This window comes from Glandiceps talaboti, chromosome 17 (assembly GCF_964340395.1).
Source record: "Glandiceps talaboti chromosome 17, keGlaTala1.1, whole genome shotgun sequence".
NCBI lineage: Eukaryota > Metazoa > Hemichordata > Enteropneusta > Spengelidae > Glandiceps > Glandiceps talaboti.
In genome coordinates this window covers 18,140,494-18,157,377 of record NC_135565.1, presented here as the reverse complement: position 1 = coordinate 18,157,377, position 16,884 = coordinate 18,140,494, and the positions used below count along the sequence as shown (strand labels likewise).

At 34.7% G+C, this 16,884-nt stretch overlaps 1 protein-coding gene across 1 annotated transcript; it reads left to right on the top strand.

Annotated features, from left to right (window-relative positions):
- Positions 1 to 2,094: 2,094 nt before the first annotated feature.
- On the top strand, positions 2,095 to 16,884 carry LOC144448227 (cytosolic non-specific dipeptidase-like). The gene is made up of 14 exons (XM_078138381.1): positions 2,095 to 2,176; positions 2,428 to 2,539; positions 4,616 to 4,739; positions 5,650 to 5,820; positions 8,784 to 8,939; positions 9,794 to 9,874; positions 10,108 to 10,181; positions 11,296 to 11,370; positions 11,999 to 12,143; positions 12,670 to 12,769; positions 13,216 to 13,387; positions 14,476 to 14,561; positions 14,942 to 15,108; positions 15,758 to 16,884. Exons 1-14 carry the CDS (start codon positions 2,095 to 2,097, stop codon positions 15,803 to 15,805), a joined length of 1,593 nt encoding a protein of 530 aa, XP_077994507.1. The 3' UTR covers positions 15,806 to 16,884.

Below are 16,884 nucleotides of genomic sequence, written 5' to 3'. Positions count from 1 at the left end.
TTATATTGGTGATGCATCAAAATCAATTTAAACGTCACACTGTGTTGATTGAACTGAACTGAACTGTATTGATTTGACACAACATGTCGTTCATATATCGTTGTTTTGCCTAGAGGGATTGCAAAACGTCTTCGGTTCTCTTTTGAAGATTAATAGCCAAAATGTCTTAAACGGCATGGCAATATTAATGGATTATTATTGCTTTGTAAATATTGTCATTTGGCCTTTGTAAGTAAGATGATACACCTAGGGAGCCTGATTGACTTGGCTATCACTTAATAATATCTCAGATGAGTGACAGTTAATTTACGTGTTTTAAAGGTCATTGTATTATGTAATGTAACAGTCGAATAGAAATTCTCGTCCAATCTTCAGTCTGTTGTATAAAGTACTAAACATTTATGAACAAATAATAATGATACCCCAAAACAAATTATCCAAAATATACACCTTTTAAATAATATGTTGAAAGGAATTTCACTGTACGACTGGATATATCTAAAATCAACAATCTCATAGTTTCAGAGAGAGAGAGAGAGAGAGAGAGAGAGAGAGAGAGAGAGAGAGAGAGAGAGAGAGAGAGAGAGAGAGAGAGAGAGAGAGAGAGAGAGAGAGAGACAGACAGACAGACAGACAGACAGACAGACAGACAGACAGACAGACACAGACAGACAGACAGACAGACAGACAGACAGACAGACAGACAGACAGACAGACAGACAGACAGACAAAGAAGAGAACGAGAGAGCTAGACAGTAACGAGAGAGAGAGTAAAGAGAGAGATAGTCTATCAGCTAGCCCTCGGATGTTCTTCCGATTAAATACGACACACCGCCGAACAACGCTATCGAGGATGGCCTCACATGCGAACTTCGTTCGCTTATAGTTTTATAGCATCGAAAGAAAGCCCGAACGTCTAGCAGCAAGACTAAGAGAGAGAGAGAGAGAGAGAGAGTTATTGACTAAATATTGATTCCCAAAAATAGATAACTCATTGACAAGTTCATAATCTCCATTAAAGCTCCACTAGTTGTTACTAGAACGTTATTTAAAACTAGTTTGTAAAAGATAATGACTTATACACTCTACAGTGCAGTATTGAATCACCTGTTGGTAAATGTATTTGTATAGCTGTACACATAATAAGGTACAATAATCTAATCAAATGAGTTTGGGGTCATGATCAGCATCTAAAATTCAGCGTCCCCAATGCTATTATATGCCTTTAGCCTGTTCCTGTACGACTTATGGATACAATCGACCCCTAATTAACATGCACAATATCTATTAGAGTATTTTCAGATTTTGAATGAATGAATGAATGAATGAATGAATGAATGAATGAATGAATGAATGAATGAATGAATGAATGGATGAATGGATGGATGGATGGATGGATGGATGGATGGATGGATGTTTGGTTCTCTGTAATACTGTAACTCCAGTTGTAGCTAGCGCAGTCTCTCTCTCTCTCTCTCTCTCTCTCTCTCTCTCTCTCTCTCTCTCTCTCTCTCTCTCTCTCTCTCTCTCTCTCTCTCTCTCTCTCTCTCTGTTAGTTAGTTAGTTAGTTAGTTAGTTAGTTAGTTTGTTTGTTTGTTTGTTTGTTTGTAATACGATTCCTGGGCTCCCTAAATTTATTGTTGCTGCAAATTATTTCTATTTCAATCATGTTATAACCGATACGTACATTATCTAGTCTAGTTCCTGTACAGTATCGTTACGATTTATAAACCACAGTTGGCATCAAGACTAAACATTCTCAGACCAGGTAGGTCAGACGTCCGAGGCACAACGCATGATAGGCGCTCTCGATCTAGCTTTGTACACAATACTTCAGATGGGCCTATACACTACCATTGTAAGAAACTTTGTCCCTTCACCTTATCACCAACAGCATATGCCTGACGATAAGGTTGATAAATATGAATGGAAAATTATAATGGATGTGCAACGTGGCGGTTTTTGTCACTGTGCACTTTGTGACAACAGATAAGAATATCATTTCATCGCACAGTCCATCTATACAAAATTTTGTTGACAAGTCAGAGGGGATCACTGTTGTATACATTGTAACTGAGTGAAAGACCGCATGACATGGGAAACACAGTGCGTTGTCTTGGCGACCAAGAAGACGGTAACCCGAATTCCAATCACGTAGCTGTAGATAGTTCAGCAGGTAACGGGTCAAATTTCATTTTGTACCGATTTTTGAATAGTAATTTCTTTTAGAAGCCTCGAACATCCATCACTTTTGTATATGCAAATCAGTCGTGAACTTCGAACTGTACTTAAGTTAACATATTGTTTCATGATTTAACGTTTTCGACAAACAAAATGGCACGGAAGTAGCTGTTTGTAGGTTTTCTGTATCTATTCAATGGCAAAAATGAATTAATGGCATGCTTGTGTGAACTACTGTTACTTTAGTGCGTTCAAAGAGTGCCAATTTCGTGAAGTACCAAGTCGAGTACGGAGTGGGTCCCCCGGTGGAGGTCATAGTGTCAAAAATGGCTGCCGAGTATCTACCAAAGCTGTTCAGGTGGGCGATTTAAAGTTATTAATTGTGATTCTGTGTCGTGCATGTGTAGTTATGTTGTGTCAAGCTTTTTACCTTGACTTCTATCTGTGGCGTGAAGTGATTACTACTGAATTTATCAAACCAACATATCAATGTACCAACTTACACGTGTTCTTGGTCACGCGTTTCGATCAGTACATATACACTGTCTCTGTACACTGACTGTACGTACACAGAGCCGAGGCTAACATGTGGTACAGCTTTAGTACGCCTTTCCGTATGGCGACACTCGGTATTCCAAACACATTTAGTTGCAACTTAGCAAATTGTTCATATTCAGCGGATTTAGTACGCAGTTTTATTTTGAGCGGTATTTGGTAATTTCACATGTATTCTTGGTATGTTGGCTGACTTTGTACGCTTTTTTTTACCGTAGTCAACGTGCACTATGCGACGTACGCAACACGCCCCTTTTTATACCCTTGAGATCGCACGCGAGATCTTGGCAAGATATTTGCTTTGTTGTCACGAGTCGTTGGCTCAGACAACTAGAATTCCCTATAGTGGTCTGAGATATAGGGAAGGAGTTGTCAAAATAAATATATGAAGTTGAAAACGAATGATATATTTACAGGTTTGACTGATTAGTTGATAGGTCTGGATTAGTGTTTCACTTTGTTTATATGTTTGCTGTTACTAAGACCACAAATTCTTCGAAATTATGACGAATCTTTGAAAGTGAAACCAAACCTTATATTTTGACTCCCTAACTGTGTAATTATTACATTGCCAAACCTTAATGTTGAAAGGTAAATTGCTAGCTTCCTAGGGAGACATTGTACGAAAGTGAAACCAGAAGACTGTCTGAAATTTTATCTCGTATGAGATTGTTATGCAAAGCAAGGTGACAACAAAAGAAAATCAAATATCTTTGTGTGTACGTGTAGGTGTGAACGTGTATGTGTGTAGTTAATGTTCAAAGGAGCAGGTAAAATTAGAAGCAGTAATATCTATGAAGGAGACCCATAAGTCTGCCAAATAAGTGGATCATATATATATAGTGGTTGAAACAAAGAACTTTAAATAATATAAATTTGCCAAAAAGTAGCCAGTCCTATATTGCAGAGTAGCCAGTTGTCTTTTACCAGCTACTAGCCCTTATCTACATCCCATATCTACATATATATACACTACACACACACACACATATACATATATATATATATATATATATATATATATATATATATATATATATATATATATATATATATATATATATATATATATATATATATATATATATATATATATATATATATATATATATATATATATATATATATGTATATATATATAACTCGGTGAGTATCAATCTGCTAAGACAGTGCTCTATACCGCAGTGGCTGAGCGTAATAGTTTTGGTAGTACTGGAACTCTTTCTTGGTTGTAACTCGGAGTTTCACGCATGGCGCGATCATCAGACAAGAGTTGTCTGATGATCGCGCCATGCGTGAAACTCCGAGTTACAACCAAGAAAGAGTTCCAGTACTACCAAAACTATATATATATATATATATATATATATATATATATCTCAAATGAAACTACTTAGTGTATATATACATAATATATATATGTGTGTGTGTAAATGAAGAGATTAGTCTCAAACAAAATCAATTATACCTGTCACATGCACCAACAATGGCAAGCTAGCCGAATGTCCTTCAAATCCATATAGTAGAAGGTGTGTATAAATAACTTTGATAGGAGAGTGAAAGTGAAACAAGAGATTGCAAAATTTATTTTATTGAAAAAAGACAGCCAGGGAAATCAGAAATATTTAAACTGTAATCTATTGGTTCCTTGGTTACATGAAATATGGTACATGAGTATATTTATTTACCATTGTTTTGTTGCCATAATTACATGATGATCATCAAGATCTGTGTACAAAATGTGACAGAAGCTGTCATATTAAATTGCTTTGTTGTATTCTGTTGTTTTCATAGCTACATACAATGATCACAGGATCTGTATATATGTCTTCAAGAAATTGTTGCTGTATTAATGGTTTGTTTTGTTTTGTTACCATAGTTACATTGATGATCACCAAGATCTGTATGTACAACGTCTGAAGGAAGCTGTTGCTATACAGAGTGTGTCAGCATGGCCAGAAAAAAGACCTGAAATTGTTCGCCAAGTTGAAGAAGTGAAGAAGGTATTGTACTAAAATGGCACAAGCTGAGTTGTTGAACTTTTTGACTGTAATACTGTAATACTAATAGAAAAAATTGTGTGGTTCCGGTAATGCTCAGTTTTAGAATAGATGGGCTAGGTAGATTTTCTTTTTTTTTGTTTTATTATATATTTTTTTTCTGTGTGAGTGTCTAGTTCAGGTTTTCCATTGTTTTCCAAATGGTCTCTGTGTTGTTTATTTCTTCCTATCAGATGTACAGCCATTACAGATTGGAAGAACTGTACTGTATTATCTTTTTAAGTTGATGTCAGTTTCTGAATTCACTATTTCTGGCGAGACTTCACAATTTTCATGATTGTATTATTTTTTTCTTGAATATGTAAAAAAAAAATTAGGGTTAGCAGTGAAAAACTAGGTGGGGGTTGGGTTACCGGAACCAAACAGTTTTATTTGTTAGGCCTGATGTCAATGCTACCCTTCTATGACATTACATTAGTCTGCTTTTCACTATGTTTTGTGTCCTATGTGGGGCTGGGCGACGCACATTTTTCATTATATATTGTACTAACGGTTTACTATATTTAATACTATTTACTATGCATTTTACTGTTGATAACTCTGCAGAGGACACTATAAATTATAAACAAACAACAGCTAAGTTAATGGATTTAGCTTCGTATTGCAACAAAATTTAATTAGCGCACCAAAGCTTTCACTAGGTATCCACTATGGCTTCTTTAGTATTTTCTGTTTCACGTGTCGTGACTTCAGAAAACACTGACAAAGCGATGGTGGATACCTTATGCTTTAATGAGCTAATTAAATTTTTGTGCAATATGACGCTAAATCCATTAACTTAGACTGAACTTTTGCACAGCTTTCATCAACCAACAGCTAGTACAATGTCCAATATCTCTTTTGTCACTGTCAGCAACTAGAAGGACTTGGAGGAACAGCAGAACTAGCAGATGTTGGAATGCAGAAACTTCATGATGGAACTGAGATTCCATTACCACCCATTTTACTGGGACAGTTGGGAAATGATCCCAACAAAAAGATGCTCTTGGTTTATGGACATCTGGATGTACAGCCAGCCAATAAGGTGAGAGAATAAACCAATACGTAAAATATATTGTACAGGTGTATGGGATTAAAGTCCTCTGTCCTACCAGGTCCCCAATTATATAAACTGGGTTGACAAGGCACAATCAGGGTCAAATCTTGCCCAAGTACTTTAGACTTTCAGAAACAAATGACAACAGCATGGCTCAGAACAACAACCTGCAGATTCCAAGCCACTTACTCTAACCATTTTACAATCATGACTCCATAGTGAGAAAGTTTTTCATAGAAAATCAAAATAACCATGACAAAGGTTAAAATTAACATCAAAGTTAATATCCTGTTTTTTCCAACTTGTAGTCGTTTGTGTACTAATAAATACCCCCTGGTAGAAAGAGGATTTTAAAACCTATTTCACTAAACATTGTCCAAATTCTTCATGTTTTATAAACTTCCGTGTAATTTTCAACTTTTGCTGGAAAATGATAGGTATTTTTTCAAAGGATGATATGGCAAGGTGAGAATGTTTGTAACACTGGGTAGCCATATTGGTATGTTTACGGTTATCTAACCTCCACGTAGTTAAAGAATTAGTTCAAAACATTGATGATTTTACTAATATTTAGGGACTATGGTTAGAATACTGCAGTTAAATAAGATAACACTGTTATGATAGCAGTATTTGTTCTCGTCTAAATGAGGTGCCACAATAATAAAATCTAGGTCAATCATAAATTGTGTTATCCATTCATCAAAATATTCCTGTATTTTGTCTGCAAGGCAATACAGGTTACATTTGTTCAAATGTTTGACTTCACCAGTGATGAGTTGATGATTAATTATGTAACTTGACATTTTGATAACATGGCTGCAAACAGAACAAACAGTGATAAGATAAAATTGGACCACTTGAGATAAGTGGTTTATCACAGGTAAACATTGACAGGGTGTGTGGTGGGAATAAAGAGATAATAGGCATCTGTAGGCTTGAAACTAGAGTTTTGTGACTGTCCCTACTCCATAGTGTTTTGATAATAATTAGTCAACATTTATGTGTACATTTGTACCTACTTGGTGTGAGAATTATCATAGATGTAGCTTTGTCTGGTAGTTAGGTGGCTGTATATCTTTGTTGAACATAAAAGTGTCATTGTACAATTGTATCTCTCTGTCTTGGTATGTTTTCACTATGATTAAGTTTCACAATTGTAAATGAAAATGATAGCTAGGTAAGAATGTAGAACAGTAGACAAGTTTGAGTTTGTTAAGTAAGTGTATATTTAGCTATATTTGTAACTTTTTAAGTATATTTAGCTTTTTAAGTGTATATTTGTAAATTTTTAAGTGTATATATTTAACTTTTTAAGTGTATATTTGTAAATTTTTTAATGTATATTTGTAACTTTTTAAGTGTATATTTGTAACTTTCTGGAAATACATGTTTTGACCTGTGATTCTATCAGCCCCACTCACAAGACTTAAAGTAGATAGTGTAAACACAGGTGGTTCCACTACCCCAAATGATCTATAGTGTACAATTAAATAGTCTCCATGATGTCAAATTCTGTTAACAACAGCTAATTCAGCCCCCACCCCACCTCCAACCTCCACCCCAATATTTCTTCCCACTCGCCTAAAGGTTACGTGTGCAGGAGAACTTGATTACAGGTGTTCAATTCACATCGCCAATTTTGTTAATATTTAAATATCAACTACCCTGACCAGAGTGTCAATGTCTGGACAAACTCTAGTGGTGACAAATGAGTAGTCTCAATGTGACAATGGTTTATCAGTCTGGGCTTCTACTTGTGACATGTCAGCATTGTTAGGCTGCTACAGATCCTGTGTCAATGTCTACTAGTCTACATGTTCTTACTCCATTAGGAGAATCTGGACTGAGATCTAGGTGTGGAAATAATTTACTAACAGAACTATAGAAAAGTTGAATGAGAAAAAAAAGAATAATCATATTACTTCACTGGTAAGATAGTGTAATACGAGAACATGGGATTGAATCCCTGGCCTTTAAAGCTCAGTTCAGATTAGAATTAAGGTCAATGTGTAAAAATAATTTGCATATAATCTGTTTGCCTCCACTGTTAAGAAACACTAATGTGAGAACCTGGGATTGGAACCCAGGCCTTTAATTAAGGCCCAGTTCAGAGTAGATTTAGGATCTATGTGTAAAATAATTTGAATATAATCTGTATGCCTCCACTGTTAAGAAGTACTAATGTGAGAACCTGGGATTGAAACTTGGCCCTTTAAGGCCCAGTTGAGATTAGGATTAAGATTTAAGTGAGGAAACAGTTTTCTGAGAGATTCATAGTAAAAGTTGGTCCTGAGCAAAAAATAGTTCCTTCTATAAATCCTTATGGCTTCACTGATAAGATAACACTAATGTGAGAACCTGGAATTGAAACCCTGGACTTTAACTGATAAGATAACACTAATATGAGAACCTGGAACTGTAAAAAAACATGTCTTTAATGAGCTTTTTATCAAATACATGTATATGATATCATTAATATCAAATTTAAAATGAATTTGATGATACTATGAATAATAAAGTGAAGTCTTGAACAAGTTTTAACCACAGTGTTATATTATGCATTTAATATACTGGGGATAAAAAGAATTTAAAACTGTTTGGAAACACAGTGCCATAGGTTCATGCCATTACATGATAAATTGCTTTTGCAATGACAATGTCATTCTGATAGTCTATAGGGTAATTGTGCTGTGCATGACAACCCTATCAATGCTGGTGATAGGTCTGCATGACATGGTCTGATGCTATGTGACATGATGACATGGTGTGGTACTATGTGACATGATGTATCTCACAGACTAACTGTTATTGTGTTCATACACACTCATTTGCAAGACAATTGCAACAGTGCATTCTCTGTGCTATTGAATGTTTTTTTGAATTTAAACAAAGTTCGTTTGTTTTTTATTTGTTTGTTTGTTTGTGTGTATGTGTTTGTTTGCTTGCTGTAGGATGATGGCTGGGATACTGAGCCTTTTGAGTTGGTTGAAATCGATGGCAAGTTGTATGGCAGAGGATCTACTGATGATAAAGGACCAGTATTAGCCTGGTTGAATGTCATTGAAGCTTACCAAGCCCTCAACATTGAACTACCCATAAATCTCAAGGTACAGTACCTACATTGGGTAATGATTTATTCAAGTACAACAACACCTCACATGTACACTCAGATGGTTGCTTAACAATTAAAAGCTGAAGATGACACTGTGAACCACTGGTGCACAAGCCCTAAACATCACCCGGCCTTGGTACTATGTGACCTATGGTCCCCTCAAAGTTAATAGAATTGCTCAAGGGTGTAGCAGCTAAGATAGGTAGTGAGCAGAATCTCCAATGCCTTGTACTCATGTGTAAATGAAATTTTATTATCTGGACTAACTATTAAAGAAACTTATCGGTTGATGCAACTGAGCTGTGGAATCGTATTGTTACTATTCCAAACCTAGAGCTGATTATTTACCTCATATTATATTGGTTGTATCATATTGCCTTCATCAGCTATTGACATAGTTTGATGGTGTAGACTTGTCCAGTGACCACACGAGGGCGCCTCATGTAACGGGTAGTTTACCTGTATAATGATCTGAACTCGCAATGTCCCATTTTAGGGATTGAAATTAGCAGTAGATATGGGCACATGGACTATTACACATCATATCTAGACTACCAAATTTGTAAGGTGATAATGTTGGTAGATCAGTAGAAGCAATGGAAAGCTGCAGCTGAAATGGTTCACTTGGGTAAATCTGACAAGATTTGCTATGTTGCACACTTCCTGTTACATCACCTTGGTCTACTAACCGTCCTTTGCAGTTTGAATTCTGGGATTTACCCAGACTCTGCAATGTCTAGCACTTACTTTTGTCTCAACATTGAAGCATTGATCATAGAACCTGGCTACCAGTCAGTTTTTTCTGTGTTTAGCCTAACTGATCTAATATCTATGTCATTTTATTTTCAGTTTGTGTTTGAAGGAATGGAAGAATCTGGCTCTGAAGGTCTGGATGATCTTTTGTATGCAAAAAAAGACACTTTTCTAAAGGTAAAACTTTCGTTACATAAAATATTTACATATTAATAATAATATTACCTATATGAATAAAGAAGATTATAATGCACCTAACTGTATATAGGCATAGATTTGGGTGGTGGTTTTATAGGCAGCCTGTTACATGTTATATATATCTTAATATCCAAGGATGAATGTAATGTTACGTTTTGAAATGATGGTATTTTTTTGTATGATTATTGATATTTTCTATTTTCTAAATGTAGGGTGTAGACTATGTGTGTATATCTGATAATTATTGGCTTGGAAAGAAGAAACCATGTATTACATATGGTTTAAGGTGAGTAGAGAAACAACAACAATCTAAATCACATGACAGTGACTATGTATGGTCTGAGATGAGGAAAGAAACAACAACAATCTTAAAATCACATCACAAAGACTGGCTGGTCTAAGATGAGTAAAGAAACAACAACAATCTAAATCATATGACTCATAGTCTGAGGTGCATGGAGAAACAAACCACATGTTATTAACAAAGAACACATGGGCTTTCTTCATCATGGGTAGATTAAATGGTTAGATTATTTCCGGAAATTTGAAAATGATGTACATAATATTTTGCAGTTCATAATTTTGCTCATATTGCTAAATAAGGGATTTTGCATCTCGTAACAGATCTTGTGATTTATGCAACTATACCTTGCAACAATGGTCAAGCTTTCACCGTGGCCATGTGAGATGATGTTGAGAACAATAGTGTTGCTAAGCATTTGACACGTTCAGTTTGACCACCCTCATGTGTGGTTGCTATGAATGCAATGGCTCATGCAGGATCTCGTGAGATCTGCTGCGAGATACAAAATGGCTTATTATGACTAGTATATTAGCATGTAGCTAGATTTCAGAATTATAACACTGGATGAAATTATCAAATAGATTCATACTACAACAGATGATTGGAACCTGTACTCAGCATATGAAAGAATATAAAACTAATAATTTGCTTCAAATTAAATTCAGTGCTTATTCATATGCGAATTTATTATGATGAATAAACAGTATTTAGTTCTTGTAAATTTTACTTGACAGCGTGTCCATCGACAGGTAAAGGTCCCAGTTACACTTACTGGAACTCTAACTTAAATATCACTGGGAGATTGACTGAAAGCTTCCATATAACTAAATTAAATACAAATAACCACAAATGCCCTTCAGCTTGATAGATCAAATGATTTACAAAGGGTATAACACACAATCAGATCAAAGTTTTTTAGCATTGAGCTTTTGGTCTGTCTTGGTTGGACAATCCTCATCAGAATGACAAATTTCATAGTTACAGTTGACCACTAGGTGGCGGTATAATCTGTCTTGGTTGACAATCCTCATCAGAATGACAAATTCCATAGTTACAGCTAACCTAATGCAAATTTTTGACTGTTTTCTTTTCATAGAGGTATCTGTTACTTCTTCCTGGAAGTGAGCTGTGCAGCCAAGGATCTGCATTCTGGTGTGTTTGGTGGATCAGTGTAAGTAGAAATTATGTTGTGCAGTTATAGTTGATATTATTAGTCCTAATGGGCTCAACCTAGACTCTCTCACAGTCCTTCGAACTTTGGAGTAACATGTCATTGAATGGTTAGCCCTATGTGGTCGATGAGGGCACACAGTATAAGGATGTTGGAGTACAGTTATGCGGTAGATATCTGTACATACAAAACAGCCCTTTTGGCGATGCGAAGCTTCGAGGACTGTGACAGCATCTAGGCTTAGCTCAGAATGATCATGGAAAGACATATTCCCTCTTCAAGGTAAAATTGCAATTTGTGTAATAAAGTAATTATGTCTCACATTGAAGGATATGCATTTTGGTATCTTTGATGGATTATTGTAAGTGAAAGTTATGTGTGATCATAGTGTAACATTGTTATTTCCCAATTGGTACTGCCAGGAAGAGACTTTGGGAATGACCCATGTCCATCCATCTTCAATGTCAGATGAAAATTTGCCTAATGGCTGTGAATTCATATTTACATACATATCATATTATACAATATATGTGTTACTATATTGGTTTGAAGCCAATTTTATGGTTTATGGTGTACATCTTTAGTATTGCTTTAGATGCTTAACTCTACTTTCTTGTTATCATTACAGCCATGAAGCCATGGTAGATCTGGTTGCTTTGATGAACACACTGGTTGATAAAGATGGCAAAATTTTGATTGATGGTGTCAATGACACTGTGGCTCCATTAACTGAGGAAGAATCTAAATTATACAAAGACATTGACTTTGACCATGTAAGTATTTATCAAACATATTATACATTGTACAATCATATCAACTGGTTAATGAAAATTATAACAACTCTGCATTACTCAACTGACACACACACACACATACATATACACACATATAAATATATATAAATAGATGTAAGCATTCACTGTGTACACAAAGCAGAAGTCATAAATTAACATAATTGAAATTAACTGAATTTGAGTTTTGTAAACTTAAATATTTTATATATATATATATATATATATATATATATATATATATATATATATATATATATATATATATATTATATAATATGTATGTATGTATGTATGTATATATGTATATTGTGTGTATGTATGTATGTATGTATGTATGTATGTATGTATGTATGTACATGTATATATAAATTAAAAACAAAATCATCCGATGGTTTGAGGGTTTGCTAACAGGAGACCTGTTTTCTCTTCCACTTCTATTTTTTTGACTGTAAGTGTCAATAAACTGTTATTACTTACATTTTGTATGTAATTGTCTGCACCGTAGGAAGAATATTGTCAAGACCTTGGTGCTACAAAACTAATCCATCATGAGAAGGAGAAGACATTGTTGCATCGGTGGAGATATCCCTCCCTGTCAATCCATGGTAAGATTAGATACTTAAAGTCAACTACGGCCAAATAAAGCCAAGAATTGTTTCTGGTCAGGGCGTTTTGTCTAAAGTTGTGCGATGATGCGATATTTGTTTTTATTCTCAACAAACCTGTCACTAAATCTACCATTTATGACAGTTACTGTAACAGTTCTTTTTATTTAGTACTTTAGAGCAAGTGTGTACATGTGTATGGGGGTGGGGGCAGATTTCATTTGCTTGTTCATGATTGGCTCTGCAGTTGTCTTCACTGAAGTGGGGTGGGGATATTTTTGTGTGTCCCCCTTGATCTACAGACTTCATGGGCTAGACAAACACACAAAAAAGACTGATGTGAGGGTATTTAAGTTATTTTAGTATTCAGTCCAACTACAAAGAGTTTTTGTTCACAATGTGTACATGTATGCACCTATTAATAACACTGTACATTTCTTTTCAAGGTGTTGAGGGAGCATTTGATGCACCAGGTGCCAAGACAGTTATTCCAAGGAAAGTTATTGGAAAGTTCTCCATTCGTCTTGTGCCTGACCAAACACCAGACCAGATAGAAAAGAATGTGAAAGATCACATAGAGAAAGTGGCCAAAGAGAGGGGTTCCCCTAACCCAGTCAAGTAAGTATTATCGAAAAATAACCAAAAGAGAGGGTCCCCTAACCCAGTGAAGTAAGTTTCAGAGATAAAATGGCCAAAGAGAGAGAGAGAGAGATCCCCTAACTCAGTCAAGAAAGTTTCACAAGAGAAATTGTGTGAGATATTATTTGTAGTTTTAGGAATGGGGAAAAAGTTCTACCTTGTCTAATGATAAAGTCCTTTTGTAACTCATACAGCTTCCATTTAGTTACATTTTCTCTCAAATGTAGTTTGCTGATATTGCGCCATTGCTAATGAAAATTAATGCATAGCAAAACGATTTCTTCATTTTGGGCCAGAGCAGAATTCCATATACTATAGCAATAAACAACACTTTTTGATATTGAGAGGTATGTCTTGGAACATACATGTATAAGAATAACAGACATTTGGTATGTACCTTAGGATTTGCATAAGCAATAACCATTTGTTACAAAACGTGTACAGAAGAACAACATAAAGCAATAGATTATTTCTCTGTGCAAAGTATGTATTGATGTAGATATAACAAATATGATTGGCTCATATGCTTTGTCAGAATGATTTGCTGTTATCATAGTTTCGGTAAAATATAATTTCTCAAATTTCTGCAGTAGATGAGTAAAAAAGATTCAAATCATGTTATGCTGTTTATGGTATACACTTTGTGTAAATAATGTTATACTATTTATGGTGTACACTGTGTAAGTAATGGTTCGGCTATGTTATATTAAAATCTTGAAATTCAGATTTTAATAAAGCAGATATTTTCGCCAAATTAGGATGTGCTATGTGCTTTGTTCTTCAAACTTCCATCAGTAGCAAACATTAAAAATATAAGTCTATGTATATATATATATATATATATATATATATATATATATATATATATATATATATATATATATATATATGTATGTATGTATCATGTATGTATGTATGTATGTATGTATGTATGTGTGTATATATATATATATATATATATATATATATATATATATATATATATATATATATATATATATATATATATATATATATATATATAGCATTGGACTGGCAATAACACCTATACATAATTGTTTATTCAGAGTGTATATGGGACATGGTGGTAAACCTTGGGTTAGTGACTTCAATCATCCACATTACATGGCAGGAAGGAAAGCTATGAAAACAGGTCAGTTCTTGTCATTATTTCTTCAGTACAGATTATTGTTTGTTATAATTATCTTTTATGTGTCATATATGCTACACTTACCTCCACTCATTGTACATGAAAGTGAAAAAGAAGTCAAAACGCAATTACAATTAGATTATATTACAATATACATGATTTTTGCCATGGTTTTAGAAACATGGTGACAGAGAAAGATAGATCTAAAAAAAAAATCCTAATTTTTGTAGGGAACCATTGTAGAAAAACTGAGGAACTCAGGTAGAGTTTACCTACTGAATACAGATACTATTCAAGTGATAACTCCTGACTGTTTCTTTAACTAAGCCAACAGCAATGAGATAAATCTAAAGAATTATTGCTGTTTCAATACCTATTTACAGTGTTTGGAGTGGAGCCTGACTTGACCCGTGAAGGAGGCAGTATTCCTGTAACTCTTACATTCCAAGAAGTAACTGGTAAAAATGTCATGCTTCTGCCTGTTGGTGCTTGTGATGATGGTGCTCACTCTCAGAATGAGAAACTCAATCGTTCCAACTTCATACAAGGGGTAAGAAATATGGTTTAGTCAAGATAAAAGAAAAAGCTAAATTAAAATTCTGGTGTAATTTGATAATCAGAACTAAATGATGACAGCAACACCCATCACTACGTAGTCCCTAGAAATAGCTTGTCAGCAACACCCAACACTTCATAATCTCTAGAAATAGCTTGTCAGCAACACCCAACACTTCATAATCTCTAGAAATAGCTTGTCAGCAACACCCAACACTTCATAATCTCTAGAAATAGCTTGTCAGCAACACCCAACACTTCATAATCTCTAGAAATAGCTTGTCAGCAACACCCAACACTTCATAATCTCTAGAAATAGCTTGTCAGCAACACCCAACACTTCATAATCTCTAGAAATAGCTTGTCAGCAACACCCAATACATCTCTAGAAGGAATTTGTCAGCAACTTTCCATCAATGATGATGATGAAGAGATTGAGATTGTAGTCCTAGTACCTTGATTATTCAAGATATAGTCTAGCCAGCAAGTACTTATGTTGTGGAATCCTCCACACAGAAAGAAACAAACTACTCTCACAGACTGCTATCACAGACATATTGGGATCTCTTTCAAGTAATTTGCAGTTTGTACAAAAAATGTTCAATGTTTCAAGATTATTCATGTTTTCTTTCCAATTTTTGCAGACCAAAATGATGGCTGCTTACTTTGCCGAAGTTGCCAATCTTGAATAACATTGCTGGGGTCAAAGGTCAAGGGTCAGAGGTGAATGGTTGTAGTTACCAAACGCTGTGCAGAAAAATGAGATGAATTGAAGAATGACAGCTGTACATTTAAATCAGAACCCAATATCAATGCAAACTTTATTTTCATCAAGAAATTTCAAATTGTTAATGATTATTTTGATGAGTTAAATCAAGGAAGTATATGCTTTTGGACAAGGGATAGTAGGTACTTGTAAGAAAAATTCTATACTGGGTTGATAGGACATAAGAACTGTACAAAATATAATTTCAGCATTGCAGTATACATCTAAAACAGCGCCCTCTGGTGATGAAGCTAGGCTCTAGCTTCTGGAACAAGAACAATATCTATTCTTAATCAAAGAAAATTTCAAAAGTTTTGTTACTTTTAAATATTTGTACCAGTAACACAGAGGGCGCTATTTATGAAGATGGTTACTTTATTACAATAGTCAGTGTTAATTGCTACGTTACTCGATCTGAGACATGTTTATCTTATATCATCCAAATCAATTAGGACACAGCAATTGACAAAGTGCAACAAATATCCAGAAACTCTATCAATATTTCTATGTTTGCTTTATTCCAGAAAATAACATTGCAATCTATTTTTCATTTAGTTCTAACCCTTCAATGTTACACAATAGTACGATGTATGTTTGTAATCAAATACGAAGATGGCAAATCAGCTATTAGCAAGTTAACTCAGACACAATCAAAAACATGTGTTACATCACATTGGTGTAAACTAGCATTGTATGTTGATGTACTTACACACACAGAAAAGTGCCCTCTCTGATAGCAAGTTTTCCTCAAGTGGCCACATGTTCAACATACAGTGTTTACACTATCTTGATTACAGGGAGGTTATGTCCACATAAACAAGGCATTGCTATCACAAAGATGTGTAATCTACAACAATCAACAACAATAGTATCAGTTTGTGTTTATCTCAGTCAATAGCTTTCTTTTCATAGTGATATCATAAACAAGAAACCAATTACTGAAATGTAAAATTATGCTTTGATTGAAAACTTAAAATATTATGATTAATGTAAATTTATGAAATA